Source organism: Vairimorpha necatrix, chromosome 2 (assembly GCF_036630325.1).
Source record: "Vairimorpha necatrix chromosome 2, complete sequence".
Taxonomy (NCBI): Eukaryota; Fungi; Microsporidia; family Nosematidae; genus Vairimorpha; species Vairimorpha necatrix.
The window spans coordinates 1,144,801-1,171,780 of NC_088817.1; the positions used below are offsets into that span (position 1 = coordinate 1,144,801).

A 26,980-nucleotide genomic window follows, 5' to 3' on the forward strand; every position below is an offset into this window, starting at 1 on the left:
TGAAAGATTTATATAATTCTCAAAATTAGTGTAACATTTATTATTACAAGTATCTTTTTTTCAGTTAAGTTCATTTGTAGAGTTAAATGATCTTTTTAAATTTCATTATTATAAATCTGACATTTCTTCGATAAGCAGTACTTATTTGCTAAAAAATCAATGTAAAATCTTAAAACAGTTTAGGCTTAAAATTAATTATAAAAATAAAAGCTATACCGCATACGTAAAAATTTATGTGTTAGATCTTATATTTAAGAGAACCTATAGTATATAGTTTATTGTGCCTTAAGCCTCAATTCATAAAAATATAATGGTCCTTATATATACAGCGTTTTAATAGCCATATGTTTCGTCTGCTTTCTAAATATAGCTATAGATATTATAATGCCAAATTTCTTATTCTGCAGCTTTAAATATCTCTCTTACTACGTGTCTGCTTGTACAACAGTAACAAATATAAACTATTAATGTGCCTCTAATTTTTTTATGTGCTTTTTAAATTTTCATATACAAAATCTTTCCTTGTTGTTATTTATTTTTCGTCATAGTCATATTGTTATGTATATAATGATAAAAAAAAACTTGTATAGCTTTGATTGTTTGTCACGTTAAATGCATATCATTGTGAAAGGTCAGATATTTATATCATTATCGATAAACGATATGTGGCGTTGCCACTAGTAAAAATCGGATCAAGTAACATAAGTTCCCCTTTAAATTAAATTGTTAATTTTTTTTTAAGCCCAACACGCCTCCTATCCTATTCTGCACTTGTTTTTTTTTGTTGTAAAGTGCCTCGAAAGACTTATAAAAATAAAAGAATCTTTTATTTGGATGAAAATACTTTCGTGGTCTTACTTATATATATTTTTGCTCCATTGGGGAAGGCTGAGCTCGCGATTGGGCATTTCTATGTTCGAATTCCTATGTCATTTATGATTTCATCTTCTATATGCAATTGGAATAAATTAGATAGGGAAATATTAAAAACAATCATTAAGATGTTCAATGAAACGTTTGCGCGTTCAGCATAAGTGATAAAGCAGCTAAAACAAAAAAAATCGGGGCAATAAAAAGCATGTCTATTATGAATATTTATTGATACTTAAAATAATCTTCGTGATACAGTATAGTAATATTCTATTGCTGGGGCCTTCTAATTAAGATATTAGAGCTAAATAAGAGACTATACGAAGTAGATTAAAAGAGGGTATTGTGCCTTTCCTTAGGATTCTGAGACACGTAATTAAAAATGATGCAAGACCAGTGGTCAACGCCGTATAATAAAAAAGCAAGGGGTTGTTTGGGGGCAATCTTTGAAGTTCGAAGTGAGAACTAGACTTAGAAGGAACTTCTGAGATAATTTGCATATTTCTTTCCTCAGATATTAAAAAGCACCCTGTTAAGTGTACTCCCTCGCGAGTTTACTCTAGATGTGATTTGTGTGTATATGAATTAATATTTTGCTGAGGAAAATTTCTATTAATTATGCGATTTCTCTGCAACAAAATTTAACGCCAAAGTTTGGCTGGTTAGAATTTAACGTACAGATTAAATATAGATTTTACACAATTGTTCCCGGTTTTTATTTATGGTTTCTCTTCACCCTTGCACTCTACAAAAAAAAATTTATAAAAAATATACAAAGAAAATGAATAATCTCGTTAAAATTTATCCTCTGATCACAATAATATTCTTAATTTAATGTATTTATTTATCATAATGATGGGTAAAAATCATCAAAATATATAACATTTAATTTTAATTTTTTCTTTTTTCATACCCTGTGTTAATTTTGCTTTTTTAAAAATGCTATAAGCTGTCTTTAATGTGGTTTTTTTGTGTATATGATATAAAATACTTCATTTGGGCAAAATATAATATATTACTTAGTAATTATTTTTCACAAGATGCGCTTACAGTTTCTTCTGACAGTTCCCGGAGTTCCTTCTGAAATCCAAGCAATGATTTTTCAAATATTCAATCTTGATCAGTATCAAGCACATGCCTGACTGACATAGTTGGGCTTTCTAAAATCATTTTAAAGACAATATATTGTATATATGCTTAAGTTCTGGGGTTAATCGGACTCTTTGGCATGCGCGCGATTAAAATTAGTTACTATTCCAATTCAAGTCATCACATAAGGAATTATTTTCGCCCTTTATTATGGAGAGAAGCCACATGATTTGCAAGCAAGTCGTATTTATGTTTCTTTTATATGATATATATTATAACTTTTAATTTTTCTTGCTTTTAAAAAAGCATAATATCAAATGGCTTGAAATTAAAGTACCATTAATTCTTTAAAAAATTCGTTTATCGAAGCTATTATTGAGTAAAATATTTTTCTTCAATTTACTTCCACTGTCGCCTACTCTATTTGGTTACACCGGCTTCTACTACTTCTACTATGTTCTTGGTTCCGGATTCTCCCGCTGCGAGTCCCTCCCGGCTTCAAGTAAATGCTCTCTGGCGTCTTCTTTATAATTCGCATTTAATTGTAAGCTTTGTTACTTGTTGATAGGCCGATGGTATTAACATAATTGCTGTGGTACCATTAATTCTTACATTAATATATAGTAGTAAATCATACATAATATTGGTTTAGTAAATTTTATAATATTAAAAATAGTTAGTACATATTGTGAGATAAAATAATTAAATATATCATGTTACAAGCATTTATTTAAGAATGATGTTTACTATTAATTATGTATTAATGATCATTTATCTATTTAAATATTCGTTTATAATTTTTTTAACAATTATTAGAACTATAATAAGTAAAAAATTAAACATAGTAGCTTTGTATGCGGCTACATAAATATTATTAAGCAAATTCTAATACATGGAAAATACCATAATTGGCATATAAATATAAATGTGTTGCTAAATCAGTATTATAAAATTTAGAGTTTTTATATTATTTTGATACATAGTCATTACATTAATTTACATAATATTTACAAAAAAATATATTTAATTTTCGGGTACGCTTAACAATAAAAACATTGTTATGAAACACGGAGACAATACACTGATAGTACTACTATTTATTCAAATAAAAATTTCACACACACCACAAGTGGCTTTTAGTAATATTAGAAAGAAAATAATTAAAGATAGATATTTAAAAATTGTATGCCTAGTAATAAACCAATGGGAACAAAATCATAAAATAAAAAGTAAGATCACTATTAATCATACTAAGTGACAAGTCACAAAAATAATTTTCACAAATAATTTATTTGTTCATACCTTAACGGCATTTTTAAATCATTAATGATGCAGTAATAATTTGCAGATTAGTTAAGTAATAACATATTTTATTTGCTTAAACTTTTTATATATCTTATACATAAAAATGATTCACTGAAGATGACGAAAAAGATAAAAATTTTTACATTTTTAACTTTTGCAAAAATTGAAGGAAATAGGAAAGACTCATTTTGTTATAAAATTAATTATCTTCTACATGAAATAATCATCTATAAATCTGTAATCAAAACAATGAAAAGTTCCTAAAGTTTTATTATCGATCTCCAATGCAGACTTTAAATTTATGGTATTTAGAAAATTTCTACCGCCAGCGTTTTGTTATTTTCCTTTTACTCCTCCATTTATTGTTTTAAAATATTTTACTATCTTAAGAATTCCACTGAAACAAACACATTGTTGGATAGAATTTAAGTATTTGACAGTTGTATACATATTCTATATATTACGTTTAACTTTATCTGACTCAGATAATTTATTAAATTCGAAATTTCTAAAGTAGTTAAATTAATAATTGACAAATTAAAAAAGAAATTATGTAGAAATATTTGAACATTAATTTCAAAAATTTCACTCTTGCATTCTGTATTAAAATATGGTTAAATTTTTGTTTCTTCCTCAACATTTTGTCTTTATTTTTTCAAAGAATTAATATGGAAAAAATGAAATGAAATAATTAATTTATATCATAAAAAATCGATTTCTTATGATTAAACACTCAAAAACTATAACCTCCCCCCCCAACGATTTCAAGTACAGATTTATTCAAAAGATGCAACAAAAAAAATTATAATCTATTTAGAGAATGACTGACTCTAAAATAACCCAGGTTTTAACATCTTAGTTCAATATATTTCGTTGATTTTAAAAAATAGTTGCCTATTATATTAATTTGACGTGAAAAACTCATAATAGATAGATTTTTAAAATCAGTAGGAATATCTGAAATGTTTTAAAATAATAGCATTTTTATAATATCTGAAAGTCTATAGAAGATTAAGAAGTATAAACCTTACGAAAAATTAGATCCTAATACATACAACAATAATGAAAATAAAAAAAATATATAGGTATAGGTACATGACAAAATTAAAGCTTTTAATACGGTAAAGCCTATATAAATAAAGAAAAAAGAGCAGAATTGGTTTCCAAAGAAATTACAACTTGAAAAAATATTAAAAATGAGCTTTAAGAGCTTAAAGAATGCGCATCGGCCATTCAAAAAGATGATTTTATTCTCTGTGATCTGGATATGATAATTAAATTGCATAAACAAGTCTTCCCTTGCCTATGCTTATACGAGCTTGCTTTATGCGCAATGAGATCTAAAATACATCTGTCTAGTATATTTTTTGAAGCTTTTAATTGGTAAACTAAAGGCCAGAACTTGTTCGAAAATATGTAAAGCATCTTTTTATTAACATTATCATTTGTTATATTCAGTAATAATATTAAACCCCAATAGTGTTAAGCACTCATAATATTTATTAAAGAAAAGTACAAAAATATAAAATTGGTGAAATTTGCTATGATATAACGATCGGATATAATTAATATAGATCTTTAGTGACTTATAAAAATTTGAATCTTTGTTTGGTAGATACAAATCGAATTATATATTCTGCGGAAATTAAAGAATGGATCTTGACAACATAAATGGCAATCAGAAGGAACAGTTAAAGAACTGCCTGTTTTCCATACTCTAGTGTGTATAAAAGAATGTTAAATATTCTACATAAGATTCAATGCGTATTAAAAAAAAAAATAAGAAATGACTAATAAGTGCATATATTTTTTTTCCACTGATGTACTTGTATGGAATATAACGAACGCAAAGTATTAAAAGATAAAGAGCTATTACATTTATTTCTCTAATATGTATAACTATAATAAAACTTTCAATATCAGATTTGGCAGAGAAGCAGACATCTCGTATTCCTTCTATTCCTGAAAACCCGATTTTTATTTAAATAAAAAATAAGTTTAGAATGATATAAAGGTAAGACATTTTCATAAAATAATCAATATATTGAAAAGGCATTGACTATGTAAACGAAATTTTCTATTGACTTTTGTGCTGCAACCTCTTTACAACGTCGCCACATCACTTGCGGTGCATTTTTTTGTCTGCATTGGTCACCAGTCCCTCACAACAATATTTCAACGTGTTAGAAGATCTTATTAAAAGCCATCATGAGACCTGTCTGCTCTACCTCGTCTAATCCTTTCTTATCTCGGAGGATTCTTTACAGAGCCCACCAGTCAAATCTTTTTATAACTTATGTGCTCTTTTTTTTTGTAATGAGCATCAAATCAAAATAATTCTGGCCCAAAGTTATGTTTTTGGCGGTAAATTACTTCTAACTGAACAAACACAGGCTATATAAGTCAGGAAAATATTTAACTAAACACATAATTTTTAATTGAGAAATTGACAAATCTAATAAGAAGGAACATTTTAGGTCTGGATGTAGATTCAATCTGATCCTTCTTAAATCATTAGAATGTTTTTGAAAAGACTACTGGTAATTAGACGAGACTATAAACATTGACGGGCGTTTAACATCCAACATTCAATAACATTAAGGATTCTTTTGTAACGCAGTTTTTTAATCCTTTTCATTTTAATAAGTTTTGTTGTTAGTAGAAAATTTGAAAAAAATATGGTGAACTCATACTTTACATATTTAGTGCACAAACTACAAGAAGTCAGCTATTAATGCAGTAATGTTTTGCAAAAAAATAATATAAAAGTTCTTACTTTAATTCGAAATATTATCGTTTTTATTTAGTATATATATAATTTTCTGTTGTGGGATAAGGTTTTTTTTTCGTTTAAAGACATAATAAATACATAAATATCGTTTATCTGTAATTAAAACGGAGGAATAAAGCTAAATAATTTTCCTATATACCATTTCCAATCCATATTGTCCCTTTGTGACGTGCTTAGTGTTTTAGTAAATATAGATTACTGTTGTATTATGTTAATGTCGTTTGCCTGTCCTATAAAGAAACCTTATATATGTCTCAAGAAATAAAATACACACTCTTAAAAATACGTTTCTCTAATCGCTTTAATAAAAAAAAATATTGTTTTTTACGCAACTATCTTTACTGGATTACACCTCTAGTATCAGATTAATTTACACCAAATCTCCTATTTACACATACATATTCTCTTTCTAATATTTTTAGTTATAATTTTACTCTCATTGCCAGTCTGCTAGTCAAACAACAATTTTTAATCCTAGCCATTTTCATCCATTTTACACTTTTTTTCAGATGGCTTACAATTCTTTTTGTTAAATTACTTGAAAGTTAATTTTATAAGCTTAATCATTAAGAAGAATATTCGTATTCAGAGTTTAAAAATTGAACATTGAGCCAACATAAATTTATTGTTGAATTATAATGTATTTATATATTCAATAATAGTGTGAAGTATTTATTTACGTTGATGATAACTTTTTAAAATAAAATCGACATAATATTTGTATCTATTTTTTAAATTTTAAAATAATTGCTCACGGTTTAAGGTAAGTTGTAAGCAAATGATCGAAAAAGATACAAAATGAAATATTACTCAAAAGTATTATTTTAGAGAGACGCTAATGAGGGTAAGGACAGAGCAGGAGGGAACCCCGAAAAAACAACAAACCAAACATCCGAAGCGGAAATGAGCAAAATAGACACAGAAGTGAAAGAACAGGGGACAGAACACACCGGTTGCCCACTCGATCCATTCTGAGACCTTTGCAGCAGTACTTGTGAGTACCGAAGCGAGTGAAGAAGAATACCCTAAGAGTATTTTTATCAATTATAAATAGATATGATAGAATGCCAAGAGGAGGGTGGAATAAAGCTACCGAGTTCTTCTTTAGAAAAAATTGGGTTTAACATGAGTTAACTAGAATTCAAGGGCAAAGCGAAGAGCGCTCACTAGTAGTTGTAGGCTAATGACGGCCGGGGATTACTTAGTGAACCCTACCAAAAGAAGAAAGCCCGAAACTGGCTCCAAAGAAGGGAGTAGTTTTTTCGAAACCGAGCCTTTCCTAGAAGCACAAGAACGAGAAAGATTTTCTTTGAAGGTTAATCTGTTGAAACTTGATGCTACAGTCAAGGCGGTAAATAGTCTCGTTAGATTCCACTCCCCCATAACATGACTAGATGGCAAATATATTGCAAGCTGCACAGATCTGCTATCAGGAAATGGCCAGTAAGAAGCCCAAACCTTCGTCTTGGAAGGAAGGTATCTTGAAAAATAAAACTAAGATCGAAGACAAGGTAGTGCTTTCTAAAAAGGCCGGGGCTTTTGATAAACTCTCAATGAGGAAAAGCGTAAAGTCAAGAAGACAATGCGTGAACTCAACATGCTTGCATGTTCACACCGAGATACTTCTGAAGCTATTGCTATACTCAACGAGAGGAAAGCCAAAACTAAAGGAAGCTAGAGATATCTGACCGATGCAGAGAGTATAGGCGTGAAAATCAAATTTTTGAGCTATATAGAAGCAGCTTCTATAGAAAACTCAAGTGCGCCAATGAGGCTACTGGCGCTACTTAAAAATTCGCACCACCCTAAAAAATACGTTCACTGAAAAAAAATTATTTGGTATAAAATGAGATAAAATCAAATTTTAAAGGATTTTTTTTCCGGGGGTGCGAATTTTTAAGTAATGGTATTTTGAACGGGAAATTTTTTTTATTGTATCATTCCCTTATAATGAACAGGATGATTGACGAAATGCTTCAATTCAATCCATACAATCCTATTTTCACTGATTATGACAGAACAATCGACTACGGATTGAAGAACAACTTGTTATATCCTTGTATTCCCTGTACTAATGATCAGTGCAAAGGAATTATGTTTATTTAAAACATATCTTTGTTTTCTCAAGGAAAGGGATACAAATGTAGCAAAAAAATTCGTAACGAAGATGTTATTAAATAAAGGTTCTAAATTTGAATCTTTAGATATTGAATTTAAAAAAATTCTTTGTTGCATTTATTGTTGGTGTTTGTCATATACTAATTTTCAGGCTATCAACATGTGTGAAACTTCTGAACCAACATATATTTCTGTACAAGAAATAATAATGGAAACAATTTCCAAGTCTTCTACTGTTGTTACAACGATAGGTGGAGTTGGTCAGAAGATACAAATAGACGAAACAGCTATTTGTAATGGAATTATAGTATCGAATCCGTCTAGTCGATTGGATTCTGAACCTGGAATTCAGTGGATAATAGGAGGTGTATTGGAAGGAAATTGTAGAGAATTTTTTGTGTAAATAATACCCAATATAAAATGGGAAACGATTTTACTAATATTAAAAAAATATGTAAAAGTAGGCACGGATATAGTAACTGATGGTTATCATCCTATCCACGTGCTATAAGTAAATTTGGTTCTCACCATAGTGTGGTAAATCACTCTATGGGATTTTGTAATGAAGAAGGACAAAATACAAATTATGTAGAAAATATGTGGTCGCATCTTAAGCATGATTATAGAAAGTGTGGAGGAATTAATAAAATAAGAATTAAATGTTGGTTAGATGAGTTTAAATGGAAAAAAGAAAATATAGAATATTCAAAACCATTTACAATCAAATTAGCCTTCGTAAAAATAATTGATATTTTTTCTATGTTAAAGTAATTAAATTTTTGAACTAAATAATATGTTATAACTGTTTTTTTAAATATTTTAACTTTTGTAAATTCATATTTTCATAAAAATATTGTTTTAAATATAATTTTAAGGGTTAAAAATATTTTTTTTATATAAATTTAATTGGTCAATGTAATTTTTTTAGGGGGTGCGAATTTTTAAGTAGCGCCAGGCTACTCATAATGTAAACAAAGAAGATTTTAGTTTATTCTGGTCCACCATGTGGAATAAGAAAGAGCAAGCCGAAGACTGCAATAGTTTTGAGGAGTATCTTCTAAAATACATTCCTGATAGCCAAGATCAGATTATTTTCCCAACCTTGCAAGAATTTGTAGATATTATTAAATATTTACCAAATTGGAAGGCTGCAGGCTGTCATAGAATCTTCAATTATATTTATTAGGAAGTGTAACGCTCTACACCCATTCCTTTACAAGATTGTTTAGGAAGTATGCCTGGATGGTGAAGAACCCGCAGCTTGGTTCTACAAGGGGATTACTTATTTAATACCCAAAGGTACCCCCACAGTGGAAATGACTTCAGGCCTATTACCTGTATGTCGAACCTCTACAAGCTTACAACGAAATGCACTACGAAAGTAATGCAGCTAATTGTAGTAAGTAGAGGGCTACTAGCAGAGGACCAACTAGGGACAGTTAGACAAGTCCAAGGAGCAAAAGAACAAGCTTGATAAATATATCAGTCAATGAAGAGCATAAAACAAGCTGAAGACCATCTAAATAGATGTAACAAAGGCCTACGACTCCGTAGACCATTCTTATCTATTAACGTGTATTAGCAAGTTTAATTTCACTCAATGGATAAGTAAATTCTTAGAAGCCACCGTTAAAAGGAGGCAAATTGAGATAAAATAAGGATCGGAAACGATACTGGATAAAAAGATTGAAGGAGGCATATTACAAGGGGATTCCTTGTCGCCATTTTTGTTTGTACTTTGTATGGCCCGTTGAGCAGGAAACTGAATTCAACTTACTCAAAAGTAAGATTGCAGACCCGCGAAAGTGTTTATGTAACAAACCATCTTCTATGTAGTGATGATCTTAATCTCCTCGCAGAGAACGATGTCATTTTAAAACTGATGAATGAGGAAAATAAGTAGGATTTCTCATCTGTAGGTTTAGAAATGAACAGAAGTAAGTCTGCAACTAACTGTGGTGATTGTAGTGAAGATGCAGTAGTATTAGAAGGCATCAAGGATCCAAATACCTTGGAAAAACAGAGGATGCCTCTAGTGCTGTCAAAAGAGATACATTAAAAAAGTAAGAATTGAAATTTTACAGAGGGTTGAAAAACTGTGCAAGACTCAATAAAATGGTAAGAATATGATTCGAGTTATAAACGAGCATGTAATATCAGTAATAATCTATCATGTAGGATTATTAAAATTAAAACCAATAGAGTTCAAAACTCTCGATTTTGATATCCGACAGGTACTTATCAAGTACCAGGTCTATCTACAACCAGCCTGCAAGGAAAGAAATAACCTTCCTAGATTCGAAATGGGTAGAGGCCTCATAAGTATCGAAAATAGAAGTGAATGTATGCTTCTGAATATTTATAAAACATTAGATGGGTCTAGAAATAGCTCACTAAGACGGGCTGCGATATTTAAAGTAGAGGCAGAAAGCAAATCCCACTTGTTTACAATTAACGAGTATCATAGGATTAGGTATAGCTTTGTAGGAGAGATAACCCAGAAGATGCTAATAGAATCCCAAAAAGAAGCGCTTTACAGCAAAATTAACATAAGGACAAATCATGGAAAGTTGTTTAAAGCTAGGGACAATGATTTAGTAAGCATTGGAGGCTCTTCTACCTGGCTGGTTAAAGGAAACAAATAGGCTAGATCCGAAGCAATTTACTGCTTCCTACAGGATAGAAATATTTTCTGTGGATAAGAGGGACAATGTCCCCATTGTGGATCTCATATGAAGACCGTGGATCATTTAGCTACCAAGTGTGATCGAATGTTGGGTTTTGATTATATGAAAAGACAAAACAAGGTAGTTAGATGCATTCATCTCTTACTATGTATTAAATATGGGTTTAAAAAGCCAAAGAAAATACGTGGACACTCAGTACAAGAGATCATGGAAAATGATCGTGCAGTAATAAGAGTAGATATGAGAATATCCACTAATATAAAGGTGACCCACAATAAGCCTGATATTCTTGTGTTTGACAAGAAGTAGAAAGAAATTTTAATAGACGAAGTTGGTATAACCATCCAGGATCGACTTACCATAGTCGTAACGAAAAACCAAGAAAAATGACCTTCTTGCAATTTAACTTTGACTTTACATAAATATCAGACAAGAATAGTTCCTTATGTAATGACATGGGATGGAGTGGTGACCAAATATACAAAACGTACAACAGGGAGCTGGAAATCCTACCCTCCCTGGAAGCGCTTATCCAGTCTATTGTGATGAAAAAGAATCTAGAGTCCATCTCTTTGGAACGACGACGAGGATACGTTCAGGAGGATGCAGGAGAGGAAGAATTGCCCAGAGCTGTTAGCGCACTAGGGAATATGGCGACTGTAAAGATGTGGTGTCGGCAAGGGGGAATAAAGCTGAAAAGGTGAAGTTGGAAAATATTAATAATTTCACAGAAACCAAAGTCTGTGAAGAGATAAATCCCATGAGCGATAAAATAAAGATGTGCTATAAATATCTTAGCTTAATGATAAATAACTCAATAAATCTTTTAAATAGAGCGATGCTTTTTATATAATTTGCAGTGACAAAAAATCAAATTATAATATCATTTAAATTAAAAATTTATTTTTTATTTTTATTCCAATCTTATAAACCAAAGAGACAAACATGCGATTATGTCTAAATTGTAACAGTATTAATAGCTTTAAAACTTTAATTGCGTAAAAATAATATATTTGGGGGAGGGGGTTCAAGAAAAGTCCTCAATATGCGAAGAATCGTTTTGTTATGATATTTACACATCATTTTATTTATTATAATTTTTTATTGACATGATCAATCTGATAAAGACAATATAGTACACATTAAGAGATAACAAAAACTTCTTGAATTATGTTCATATTTAATTAAACAGTATAATTTCATTATAAATGCTCATTGTTTCGTACTAACTCGTTGTAAAAATATTAAAATAGCTGCAAGAATCTGTGATTGTTTAGCATCAGTTTTCTTATTTATTTCTCTTCCGACTTAAAGTGTCTAAGCAATTTTTCTAAAAAATCCAAACAGAGCAAGACGAGTCGATTAATGATTTAAATAAAATTAATACATTTGCTAATATTTTTCATTTTGGTATTCTTTATGATTATAAAACTCTTTTATCATAAGTTTTTGAGGTATGTAATTATTTATACAAAAATGCTACGGGGTTATGGATAGTTTTAGGTTTTGGTATAAGTATTGAGTACTACTAGTTAAAGTACATTATGTTCTTTATTTCAGCGTATTTTTCTTCAGTGATAATATTATTACGATGTAAATATAATGCTAATTCTTTCGGCTACAAGATTTAAATCTTTCATATAATACTAAACTAGTATATAAAGATAATTAGAATAAAAATATATATTTAGGTCAAAAAATGTACAATCTTTTAACATATTTCTAAAAATAGCTTTTATACCCCTTTTATATATATTATGTAAAAAATGTATCATCCTGGTGTATATATTAAGAGACCCATAATTAGATATATTGTTTGTTTTGGGATATTAATAATGAGGTTACGTTATCATAATCGTTATTTCAGTATCCAAAATGAAGCCTTTCTTGAGCTACACATATACTTAAAAAAAACGTGTAAGGTGTTTGCCCTTAAATCGACTCCGTTGTAGTGTCAATAGAAAAAATAAGGTAAGTAAATCTTCATAACGTTGGCTTTTTGGAAGGCAAAGCGCGTGTAGAATTAGTTGATTTAAATTCTACAGAAAGAGCAAAAAAAAATACTATTGTGAAAATTTAATCTTAATAAACAGTATTTAGTATGTAAACACTGTAATATTAAGTTTTAGAGCAAAATATAATAATACTATACAGATATTTATAATATTTTATATGCTTAAATTTTTTTTCATAGATGTATATATTTCTTGCAATTTTTTAATAAGTAATTGCGAAATACATGTTATATTCTACTCGCTTTTTTTTTGAAAAAATATAGGATGAAAGGATACTTACAGCCTCCGCATTTGATGGAGTACGATTATTTCGAACTCATAAAATGAATTGCAAAAAAGAATATGCGGGAGGAGAAAACAATTATTGTCACCGTTCGGAGCGGACGCCAGGGAAAATGCTTATTTGAGAAGGGTAAACAATTAAAAAAAAAATTCCCCGTTCGGAGCGGACGCCAGGGAAAATGCTTAGTTGAAAAGGGTAAAAAATTAAAAAAAAATACCCGTTCGGAGCGGACGCAAGGGAAAATGCTTACTTGAGAAGGGTAAAAAATTTAAAAAAAATTGGTGTTTATTTGTAATTTGTATTTAAAATTTCTTTCATTTTAAGGGCATGAAAATAAAATTGAATAACAATGAAAGACAAGAAGTTTTTGTCTTTTTACAGACTGGTATTGTACTAGACATAATACAATTTAATAAAGTAAAATTATGCAAAGAAGTGATAATGATATTATAATAGAAGAAATAAGTACTAGAGATCTAAGGTTGCTTGGTAATGAATAAAGTACTAAAAATTTTGTTTATTTTATTATTCTCTTTTTTTCAATATTCCCTCCCATTATTATAAAAAAATAGCAAAAATTTACCCCTCAAAAAATCGAGACAAAATTTTAATTATCATTTAAGACGAACATTTATTTGCTCTTATTTTTTGGTTCGATCCTCACTGAAGAGATTTTTTTTAATTTTTTACCCCTGGCGTCCGCTCCGAACTGTGACAATTATTAAGCATTTAAGTATTATAAATAACGAATGAATCTATAGTAAGATAGAAAAATAATTTTCAATTAACTTATATATTTTTTTTAAATTTTTATGCTTTAGCTTTCCTTCTGATTTTTTAGAGCTGGTCCAAAACGCCCCTCTCAAAGGGTATTCACCTTTTTTTAGAATCCTCAAAATGAGATGTAAAAAAGGAGGAGCAAGCACTAGCACTCAAATATTTGTATCTTTATATCATATAAAACAAAATAAATATAATTTGAATATAAAAATAATTTTTAAAAAATATTGTTTCTCTTAAATTTAATATTTCTAATTAGTTCAACATATTTTATCTACAATTTTTTTATTGTAAATCTGTCTAGATTGTACATATGTATTTCATTTTTTCTATATCTAAAGAGTGCTTCATTTTTAATTGTTATTTATTATAAAATGAGATTTTTTCATAAATCTACTTTAATAAATAACCAACAATTAAAAAATCAGAAGGATAAAAAATGTTCAGACTTAAAGTTATTATGATACTTAAAAAACCCAAATTTTCGTATCTAAATACATATTTTTTGTTCTTTATACTATTCTTAGTACAAGTAATTTTTGTCTCCTACTTGCTCCTTCTTTTTTCGCACTTCATTTTTTAGGTTCGAAAAAAAATCGTAGCGCCTCAAATGCGGGGGCTGTAAGTTCTGTTTAGCCAATATTGAATATAGTAAATATTTTTGACAGCTTTCAATTTTTTAAAAAACTTTCATGTTGTAGCAATATTGTTATTTTTATTAAAAATAATTTTCAAATTTATTAACAACATTCTCTATGTTCATTGAGAGGTAAATATATTTTTCAACAAATTGTAAGTTGTTTGTTTTTAAAATTAATCAGCCATAAAATGTCATATCTATAGATTATAAGAAAGGTCGATAGGTGTCAAATATTGACGTTTGAAAATAATTAAATGTAAGTCTACATAACCTATTTAATTTGTTCATATTTTTAAAATATTATTTTTTAACCTAGAAAATGTTTTTGTTACGTAATATATTTTCATAATAAATTTTTACTATTTTTTTATCCCACATGAATATCTTTCATTTGATCATACCAGCTTATATTTCCTGCACCAACCAAATGTTTTTTTACAAAATTACAGATGATCTAATAAATAAAGTAGAAAATAGAGAATATGGAATTTTTAATTCTTTTAAAATTCCCGTTATCGTGTATTTAGTTCATCATGAATCGAAACAGATTATAAATGTTAATATAAACGAAAAGGCAAGTCAAGTTAATAATCAAATAAAAAAAAGATGTACGGTTTTTTATGATAAAAAATCTATAAATGAAATAACTAATGAAATTGAAAACCTTATAGTAAGCAGTTTAAAATTTAAAAATTCTTATTCTATAAATATAACATACGACAAATTAGATATAAAGCGAAGTTCGATCTTTTATGAAGTCATGAAAAACATTATAAACGTAAACAAGGAAAAAAAAATTAATAAAAAATGTAAGGATATTTTTTATGATAATATTTGTGAAAAAAATAGTTACTTTATTGATGTAATCTATACAATAAAGCAGGAAAATATTAATCTCAAAGACAACATGAGCATTTTTAAGGTTCATGTTTTTTACAATATAGAACCTAGTACATGGTATATAAGACTTCCAATTGAAATAGAGGGTATCTATTATCTGTTTGAATTAGATATAGAGGAGTTTGAGCTTGAAGCATTTTATTCATTAAGTAATATAAACATTAAGTTTAAGAATTCATATGAAGAGCAAAATTTTATGAATTTGCTTATATTTTTAAAAGAAATCGATGATAAATTGCTTTGCTCACAAATTCAACAATCAAAAGTCAGCTGTAAAACCAATAAATACATGATTAAGAATTCTTCTTTTAAAATTCAAATAGAAAGTGACAAAATAAACTTTAGGCAGAGATCCGATAATTACGAATATAATCTGTTAGAGAATGCATCATTTAGTATAAACCGGAATTGTTACTTTGAATTACAGCGATTCGTAGAGCAATTTAATATTATGAATATAAATCAAATTTATGAAGGTATTGAGGTCTTATTTAGATCGTTTTGTAGAAATAAAAAAATAGAATTTCTTGTACATAGGATTCTATATAGAAAAAAATCTGCTTTAAATTTATTATTTGGACATCTGTTTTTATCTATGTATGTAATATATCGCCACGAACTAGATATAATAATAGGTCATAAAGAAGACACCGAAAATGAGATAGAAGATATTAAAAATCGTTTGACTGATTTTATTTTATCTAAAATTTCATTTGATAATAATCTTATATTTTATCTAATTAAAATATGTTTACTCAAAGAGGCAGAGAAATATATTAACGAAAATGAAGTGAATGATGATTTATTATTTAACACACTAAAAGAAATTGGCAACCTAGTCAGATTGAAAAAAAGTAATAGTAATGAGATTATGCAATTTAGTTGCGATAAGGGGGGCATAGATATATTTGCAATAATTACTGATGTGTTGAATATACATACCGAAAATCTTTATAATTATAAAATATGGGGTTTAGAACATATATGTAAATTAGCTTCATTATTTGAAGTTAGATACAAACTTTCTACAGCTGAATATTCAAAGGATTTTGAAAAATATGAAATTATGGATTCAATGGAGCTTTATAAATTTGATGTAGAGTTTAACATTGGTATTCTACTTAATAAAATATGCAGAAACCATAAAGAAGATAAAAGTTACAAAAACGTAATAAGTACAAAGGAAATAGAGACTAATAAAATAAAAAAAAAATTAGAAACAATTGGTTTAATCAAGTGTCTAAATTTATTGATTTCAGAAGCCTTAGACCAAGAAATTGAAAATATATGGGAAAAAGAAACAAGAGTTGAGTTTGAAGATGATTTAATTACAAAAGGAATAGAAAAGATTGATCAAATTTTTGCTAGACATTTTATGGTAAAGAGCAATACAATAATTAATTATTTTAAAAAAATATTTATAAAGAATATAGGCGAAGATACTATACTTGAGTACAAAAATGAATTAGAGAACAATTTTAGATTAGACATATCAATAAATATAGAAAAGAATGCAATAAATAAGGCAAAAAAAAATCTGAAAAAGATTTTAAAAATTTTAGCAGAAAACAACTTTGAAAATATGACAAAAGAGAAAGAAAAATACGGAAAAGATCTGAAATCTATTTTAAAATTTTTGAACAAAGAAGATCCAATGGAAGTACTAAATAATAATCCCGAATATAAAACGATGATAATTTACATGAATTAGTAGAAACTTGCCTTTAAAAATATAATAATGATGGAAAAACAATTAAAGCTCTTTTCATTATTACCATTATATAACTCTAGTGTCTTTAAAAAGTATTTTTAATGTATAAAAATTGATTTGTTCTATAAATGAAATGATTTTAATTTTCAAATATGATTAAATAAGAACTTTTATATGTTTTTGATGGTAAAAAACGCCCAGGCATCATAATGCACAATAAAATTTATGCATAATCGTTATATTGATTTTTGTGTTACTTCTAATTCATGTGGTTTTTTTTAATTTGCTCAAATTTAAAACCTTTTCATGTGTTTATATTGTTTTTACTTTGTCAAGCAGTTCCTGCCAGTGTTAAAAAAAATCCTTTCAGTTTTTACAATTTTTTTAAATTGTTAAATACATATTATCTAATTATTTCAGCATGTATTTATCTTTAATCATTAAAATAACAATCAAAGTACAAAAATAATTAATTCAGCACATATTGCCAATGCTTCTTAACTAAACACTTAATGAAGAAACATTTTAAAATCGTCTATTGTTTATTTATCCTTTATTCTGGCTCTTTATAATTACATTTTACAAAATTTTACCTTTGCGGCTGTTCATAGACATCTTATCATATCCATTACTAATAACAAGGCATTTCGAAACTAAAAATAGTTCGCCAAGCTTAAATTTGTTTGTTTTTTAATTTAATTGGTTTTTTGTTGTTGCTCGTCATTAAAAAAAATCATAGTCTTCTTTATATTCTTTAAAATTATTGTGTGGTTAATAACAAAAAAATTATTACACTAAATAATCATTTGCCGTAACAAAAATAATTCCGCATAATTATCTCTTTTTTAAATTATAAGAGGAAAAATGATTCCTTTATAACTCCCTTTTTATTAATCAGAGAATAAAAATGTCAAAATCGAATTAAAAATGTTTTACAATTCCTTAATTGTATTTTAGGTAAAATTTTAATAAATGTACACTTTACATTTGTATGTAAAACTACTTTTTTTGCAATTTTCATTTTTTTTTGCTTATAAATTCTTCTTTCTAAAATGTAATTGCCAAAAAAAACAAACCAAGTTCCCCTTTTTAAAACGAAAAAAAGGTGCTAGTTTTTGTTATACAAGGATTATTTTTTTTTATAAAATTAAATAATTTACGACCTTGAAAATTTTATAAATTAAACAAACTCTTAGCCGTCATACGTAAACAAGTTTTTGGGATAACAAATTTATTTTTGTTTATTTTGCTTTTAATCATTTAAGTTTATGGCATTTATATCAAAATTAATACTATAGTATCATCTTGTAATTAATTTACAGTTATAAACCTATATTATAAAAAATGTAAGTATTGATTTCATGAGAATTGTGTAAGAAAAATTATAATGGTTATGTACATTTAGATAAATAGATAGAAAAAATACCATACGTTAAAATTTTACACGCGTTTTTTAAGAAATTATAATATGATAGATGATTTATTAATCGATTTAATTTTTTATATTCGTTAAAATTTTTAACCTTTGTTAATAATGACATTAACCTAAAATTACTAACAAATATAGGTCACAATTTATTAATGAATCACGCTAAGCCTAATAAGCGTTTACTTCATAAAATTTTCTGTACAACAATATTCTGTTAAAAATTAATTTTAGATTACTAATACCTCGAACTATCTTTTTCATAAAATTTGTATGATATTGTTAAATTTAAACTGATATACAAAAATAGTTGTGTAAAATTTTGTTGGAATAGAAAATTTGGGTTGCGTCATATAATATTTTAATAAATGACTTGTCAACCGTCTTAAAAGGACTACATGAGAAATGTACAACTGACTAACACCTTACACAATTTCTAATAACGCATTGTCATAACACAACACGGAAACTAAAAAACACTGCAACCTTCTGATCAAGATAAAATGATCAAATAATGGTATGATTTAGCAATAGATTTCGATTTGTTTCTTATAACACGTCACATTTTAATAATAAAAAACTGATCACTAAATAGAAAGTGTAGCACACAAAATTTTTATACGTATAGACGAAGCATGGTACTACGAAATATTTTTATACTCATTAATATAGTAATTTTTTATTTATTTATCCCTCATATGACAGTTTTAGAAATTTCTTCGAAATTAATGTCTGAAATATCTTTAATTTGTAAAGATTATAATATTACTAAAGTAAAAGATATTCTTAACTATAATTTAAGAGGTGGGAAACTTACAAGATACCAGATTCTATCACATGTAGCTAATAATGGAAATGAAAAAGTAACAGAATTTGATAAAGATATTGTAGGGTTTATTATTGAGGCTTTTCATGCTTCATTTTTAATGTCAGATGATATTGTTGATAATTCGACAATGAGAAGAGATAAACCATGTTTTTATTTTAGGAGAAAAATGATGACTTTAAGGGATTCAAGATTTTTAATAAGTTTAATTTACCAACTGATAAAACGGTTGAATTTAAAAATCAAGAAAGTGATTGAAAAATGTTTTTTTGAAACTTGTTTGGGGCAGACAATTGACACCAAAAACAAAGTAAGAGATGAGTGCTCATTTAGCTTATATAAAAGAATATGTGAGCTAAAAACCTCTTCTTATACAGTTTATATGCCAATGGCGTGTGGATATATTTTAGGCGGCCGAAAATGTCCAGATTATTTAGAAGAATTTACTAATATAATAGGTCTTATCTATCAAATGAATGACGATTACTTAAACTTCTTTCCAGAAAAGACCAAGAAGTCATTCACTGATTTGGAGGAGTTTAAATTAACTTACTTCACTAGTAAACTTGGCGATTGTTTTAAAGAAGTACAAGAATTGGCGGCAATGGAAAAAAATGAAGAAGAATTGGATGTCAAGGAGTTTAATAAAGATTTAGACATGTTCTTTAATAAGAAAGCAGTGCCAGCGTCTATTGAAAAATGGATTAGATCATATTTTGATAAATATTTCATCCACAAAGAAGAGCTGGTCATGAAGTCAAGAGACATGATCCATAAAGAAGACGAGAAAGATTTGTTCTTTTTATATGATATACTTAAAAAATATGAATTAAAATAATTTATTTTTTCTGCATTTTTTTGAATTCACCAACATGATATTAGTACTTCATTGGTTGTTCTAGAAAAATTTTATTAATACAAAAGATTTATGTACATTGGTAAATAATATACAAATAATCAATAATAATTTTTATTCTAAAAATGTTTTTGAATATTGTTTTGAAGTAAAATATAGAAATTGAATGTTACCGGCTGTGTTACACACGCCAATAATCAGACTGAGAATTAATGCTGAAAGAAAAGAAAATGATCTGAAAAAAACTTGTTTTAGATCCGAAACTAAAACTATATAAGAAATCTTAAATAGAATAAAAATGCTCAATAAATCCAGTTTTTGTTCTAATAAAAGCCTTCTTCAATAACTAGCTTTCCTTCTGGTAACATAAAAAAGCAAATTTATAACATATTAAAAAATAAAAAAAGATAGTTTTAATTGTACAACAATGCTGAGAAGCCACAGAGTTTAGATAAAAATATTAGAAGATTCGTGATTTTAAAAACATACTACTTCCAATTTTATTCATCTAAAACGCTTTTTTATATTCTTTATTAACGAATTTTTGAGATGCGAAAGTTCTATTGTTGTAATGTTTTGATCAAAACATTCATTTACTTAATAAATGATAAACCACAAAGTAAACTTCTATAAACAAAAATTACATATAAATCTTTTCTTTAAAAAGTTTTTCTTAGAAGTACGACATTATTTTTTTTTTTTTATTATTTGTACTAAGTCCCTTAGTCACTATTTTTTATTAAGATATTAAGCTGATTCAAATAAAAACTCTATGTTTTTAGATTGTTTCATGGTCTAAAATCCAAGATCGCAGTAATTTATTAGTATTTTAGAATTTTATAATCTGTTCGCTTAAATTATGTGGAACTACCAAATATTATTTGTGAAAACTGATGTTGATTTACTAATAATATGATTTCTATGATGTAACATTTTATCAAAAAGTCACATCATCCATAAGATATTAGCTTTTGCAAAGAACTTTTATTATTGCCTTACAAAAAGTGATAATCAATATATATTGAGTCAAAATATAAGTCTGTTGACCTCAGTTAATTATCTAAGGGTTCTCTTTATGAGTGTTTAAAAATATAGTAATTTATGTTTACTTATTATTTTTTATTTAAATCGGAAAAAGTATACAGATTTCACAGTATACTTATAATTAAGTCTCCACGGCTAAATGTAAGCGACGCCGCTACCGTAGTTTCAATTCTCCTCACCAATAAAGAAAATATTTTGCCTTAAAAATGATATATATTTTAATGTACGTTTGTATCAAGAGAGAGAATCATTTTTTCAAATTCTTTTTATTCAAGAGTAAAATCCGTTTGTTTTTTTAAAAATAAAACATGGGCCAATGGTACAAAATACTCACTCTATTTGCACTTGCCATTGAAATTTTATACACCATAACGAAATTTATAATAACGTTTGCAAAAAAGTTAAAGATAATATAATGTGCATACTAAAAAACATTATTTTATTAACAAAATAAAAAAATGTACATCCTTATTACATAAATATTATAAAACTGCCGAAAGAAATTTTAATCAAGAATTTAATTGTAGATGTAAAATTTTCGATACAAGAGATACATTTTAACTATTTTGTATCTTGCTAAATTCAATTTTAAACATTTAGTAAGGGGTTATGATAAGATATATTTTAAATATTGATTGCGTTAAGTTTTCAATATTTTTTTTCACTCCATGTTAATTGTTATATATTAATATGCTTTATATTTTAAATCAAAAGCCATTTCAAATACTACAAAAATTAAAAAAATCAACAAAAGGTTTATATTTAGAGATTTGATAATCAAAGATAAGATAAATATTGTAGTCCGATATATATATATATATATATATTTAAATTTAATGTTTTAGTTTGAGTTACTTAGTCTTTATGTTTTCTTGATCATTTTTTAGTGAATTAATTTTTAGATTGAAAAATTCCGTACAGCGAGACTAAATGAAGAAAAGAAACAAATTACACCTTAAATATATAGTTCTTATACATCAAACAAAGGCGATATCTAAAATGTAAATTTGACTTTCTGTTTTTGACATTTTAGTGCATTTATGAGTTTTAAAATAAATTAATTGAAAAGTTATATTACGAATAACAGGTTTACAAATTTTGTTAATCAATAATGGTTTGCTTGTTTAAACAAGGTTATTAAAAAATCCGCAAGTTAACTTACATCAAAAATTTTTGTAAAAAAATTGCAATTAGCTCAAAAATTTATTTCAATGTATATTTTTTTATTATATGCATTAACTCGTCATGTAATTCGATTGCCGAGTTTGCATATAATACTTTTATTATGGTTTCTTCCTTTAACACTGTTCTAATATTTTTAAATATTTTTTCTGTCCTTTTATTATCAATATTTTCTGTTGATATTTCATTTTCGAACGACTTAATAAATACTATGAATAATTCTTTAACGGATATTTTTTTGATTCTATCTTCTATATTAATTTTTATATCTTGGAAAAAACTTTCTATAAATTTTTTTTTGTATTCCAATATTATATTTATATCTAATGACTCCGTATTAGTTATTCCATTAAAAATTTTATCAATTTTTGTTATTCCAACATTTTTAAAATTATTGTCGAGATTATCAATCATATCTGCATCAAATAAATTTTCAATAAAACTATATATAGATTGGGTTTTCATTTTTTTTAATTCTTCCATTTCTGGTAATTTTTCTATTATTTTGTTTATTTTAATTATTTCATCTTCCCCTTTTCTTCTTTCTTTCTCAAATTTATAGTCTTCTGCTGTATTTTCTAATAATTTCTTTCTTAGATTTTTAGTATTTCTTTCTACCGCATATTCATCAAGTTTTAAATCTGTAATTATATCTTTTTTAACGTATGCTTCAATTTTTGTTGGATAATTCCCATTCACAAATTTAGAACTGCTTAGTCCTGTGAATAATGATGAAATTTTACTGATGTTTTTAATAATTTCTTTCTTAAATCGTACAATTTCATCAATATGAATGCTTTTTACTTCTTTTAATATATTAGTTATTTTGATTTTGTCTTTATTTATATACGTATAGGTTTGATCTTTATTTTTTTCAGATTCTATTATGTTGGAAATAATCAATAAAATTCTAAAAAGTGGATCGTCACCTGCGCCATTTTCATTTATAAGCATTTCAACTTCCAAAAGTAAACAAATTGCTAGTAAATAAGATTCTGAGACATTTAAACTATTTAAATAAATTGATAATTTTTTCATAATTTGTTTACAAAACACTTCTATATTACTTTCACTATTTACTTCCCGCCCTGTTATGAGATCTAATTCATGTTTTTTTATTATTTTTATATATAGCAGAATATGACAAAATAAGGTGTTTAAGGCCGATTTGGAATTATTTAATATTCGTAATATGAGGAAATCAACCTTTTCATAGTCAATTAGTAAGTTATGTAGAAAATATATACATTTGTAATTTTTTTCATACACCATTTCACTGATACTTTGGAGGATTATTTGTAATTCTGTAAAACATTGTTTTTCGATGTAATTCCTGCCATCATTCTGATATGAATCGAGTTTTAAATAGTATAAATATTCAATAGAACCTATAAAAAAGCTTATAAGATCTGGTTTTATTTCAATTACAAAATTAGATGGATATTTTATCTCAATTTTGCTTGGAGTAACTTCAAATCGATTCAACATATTTGTTGCAACAGGAAAATTACTGTCGGCAATTTGATACAAATAAAACAATGTTTTTATTATTTCTTGGTCCACCTTACGTATATTTTCAGTGTTTAGTCGCACAAAAGATAGTAGTTCGTCAATTTCTATTTCGAAAAAATTACAAACATTTTCTATCTCAATACTGAATCTAAAAAAATATATGTTGCCAATTTTTTTGGAATTTATAGGGTACAGGGGAATACACGGGACATTTACGTGTTCAATGTTAATATTTTGTATATCAATAAGCATTTCATATAAAGGACAATCATTTTCGCAAATGTTATCATAAAAAATTTCCCACCCATTCTTTTTTATTCTTCTTTCTTTATTTACTCTTTTATTTTTTCAATGACATCTTTAAATAGAGAATTGCTTCTGATTTGATTTTTATTATATAACAATATAGTAAAATCGTTGTTTGGAAAATTTAATTTTCTTATAATGTTGTCTTCAAGCGTTTTACTAATATCCTCAAGAGATTTATCAGCATAATTAATTTCAAAACTACCATAATTTTTCTTTGCGCATCCAGTTGAACTAATATCTTCTAAAGTACATTCTATAGTTCCATGTGCGCTATACAAAAAAAGGCTTACCATAGTATATTTTTTTGCTTTATCGAATACTAAATAATCTCTAGTTTGTATTTTATTAAATATAATATCTTTTATATTATTATAAACATGTTGATTTTCTTTAATGAATAGTATAGAAGATAATAAGTTTAATGCATTCATATAGGGTAAAATTGATTTAAAAAATATATATGATAAAATAATTAGATACTTATAATTTGACTTATTAGTTTCTTAAAATGATATTTGGGTATAAAATTGCTGTTTTTTTATTTTAAATATTAAGCGAAATATAAAGCATAGTCGTTTTTTTAGTATCACATTTAAAAAATAATGAAAAACTCATAGATACAAAATAGCAGAATTTTAATGTATACAAGACGATTTCCATTTCAGTTTTATTTATTATTTTTTTTTGATGCATGTCAAAAATATTTTGCAACCTGTCAACAGCTTTCCTAAAGTTATAAATTTTTTCATCTATGTAAAATTGGTCTAGAACTATAAATGAAAACAATTAAATTTTTTTGAATCTTTATAAATAAGTTAAAATTTATTGTGAATAGACTTTCGAATAGATAAATATCGTAGTTTAAGTAATTTTGTACTTTAAGCAGCATTTTGAGGTAATTACATATTTATAATCCATATTAAAAAAAACTAAAAAACTTTATTGTTATTAAAGAAAAGCCCCCAGCAAATAGAAACTTAAACAGCAATAACTTGTGGTACACACCAGCATGCCAAAAAAGCCTTGCTTGTAGATGAAAAATTATTTCTTAAGACTAGATCCACAGATAGGTGTATCAATGACCTGCGCTCAGCAGGATTCTTGGAGAATAGCATGTCTGGCTCACTTGTCAATTAAGCACCTAACTAGTTCAACGTAAATGCTACGGCATTTGCAGCTTGCCATACTTCTCCCAGGCAATAAATGTGGTTCTTTTAATCTAGATTTCTCTAGACCTTTCTAGTTCGTAAGCCTTTCCTTCTCTCGTGTAACGATATATCGTTGTACAGTCATCTTTTCTAAGAACTCTAGTCTTGCAAGTAGAGACTTTCTTTATCAAAACATTTTGATGACATTGATGTTACCAATAATCCCCTTTATTTGCTCTTCTTTTGATTAAGTTGCAGACTTCAACTCAACTATTTATTCTCATATAGAAATCTTGCGTTAGAGGGTGTTGGACAGTCTAACAAGAAGTGTTCAAGGTCTTCTCGTTCTCCTACACATAAGAAACAATGAGTTCTATAAAAAAGAGGGTTTCTATTAGCATTAACCAAATCAGAAGCCCAATTTATATTTCATATTAAAAAAAATATCTGCTGTAAAATCATATAATAATTATCAAAAATCTTTCTTATAATCAACCTCTTTGGATAAAAAAAAGATGTTCTAAATTCATCAAATACAAAGAGGGAGGAAATGATCTAATAATATATATATGGTCTAAAAGTAAGATAAAATATGAAATTGGCAAAAAATTTGAAGCAACACACATAAAGCACATGTCAATTAAAACATAAAATTTTGTCATTTATAGGCGTTTGAATACTAATCGAATAAAAATTTTAATGTAATAAACAAATATACTTCAATCTTAGAAAAATTTACTTTTAAGAAGTTATGTTAAATAACCACAGAAACTTGAGGCAACATATGACAATGGAAGCATTGAAGAAATTGATAAGATAAATAACAATAAATATTTTTTCAAAATTTGTGTACGTCATGATTAGAAAAACTTATACTAACATTATTAATTTTATGCAATGATTTTAAAGAACACGGTTATCATATTGTCAATCTTCTTCGATCACATTGATATGAACTCTATTTTTTAGCAGAAATTTAGAACACAATTTTATCTAAATTTTATTTAAAAAACAGACTGTCATATCATAGTCTAACGTTTATAGAGTATGAGAATAGTTCAAGACCAACATAAAGTAAATATTTTAGCGGTCATTAAGTTATGATACTAAATAGAATCATAGACTTATCACCATGTGCAATATATATCTACTATATGTGTTCATATAAATTAAATCAGGTTGTACTAATTTTATTTTTTGTGCTTTATTAATATTTTAGTAGAATCCAAATCTTATTTTTTTTTTCGTATTAAATATTAAAAGTTGTTATAAGTGGCAGATTTAGAATCAAGTTTAATTTATAATGATATATTTTTGCAGTCTGTAATTATAACACATAAGACTATAACATTAAGCTAATGAGCATATTATTTTTTGTACATTCCTAATATATAAATCAAGTTCCTGTTTTGTAGTATTACAAATTTTTATTGATTAATGCAATGTTTATTGTCATGCGGTAGACATACGCTGACCATCAGAATTACC

The 26,980-nt window shown here is 26.9% G+C and overlaps 3 protein-coding genes across 3 annotated transcripts; 2 read left to right on the top strand and 1 right to left on the bottom strand.

Annotated features, from left to right (window-relative positions):
- Positions 1–14,954: 14,954 nt before the first annotated feature.
- Positions 14,955–17,189, top strand: VNE69_02216 (uncharacterized protein; the record flags this gene model as incomplete). Its single annotated transcript, XM_065472768.1, has 1 exon — positions 14,955–17,189. One exon carries the CDS (start codon positions 14,955–14,957, stop codon positions 17,187–17,189), a length of 2,235 nt encoding a protein of 744 aa, XP_065328840.1.
- A 2,124-nt stretch (positions 17,190–19,313) lies between these two features.
- VNE69_02217 (farnesyl pyrophosphate synthase) lies at positions 19,314–20,279 on the top strand (the record flags this gene model as incomplete). Its single annotated transcript, XM_065472769.1, has 1 exon — positions 19,314–20,279. One exon carries the CDS (start codon positions 19,314–19,316, stop codon positions 20,277–20,279), a length of 966 nt encoding a protein of 321 aa, XP_065328841.1.
- A 2,265-nt stretch (positions 20,280–22,544) lies between these two features.
- VNE69_02218 (uncharacterized protein) lies at positions 22,545–24,775 on the bottom strand (the record flags this gene model as incomplete). Its single annotated transcript, XM_065472770.1, has 2 exons — positions 22,545–24,344; positions 24,392–24,775. 2 exons carry the CDS (start codon positions 24,773–24,775, stop codon positions 22,545–22,547), a joined length of 2,184 nt encoding a protein of 727 aa, XP_065328842.1.
- Positions 24,776–26,980: the final 2,205 nt, after the last annotated feature.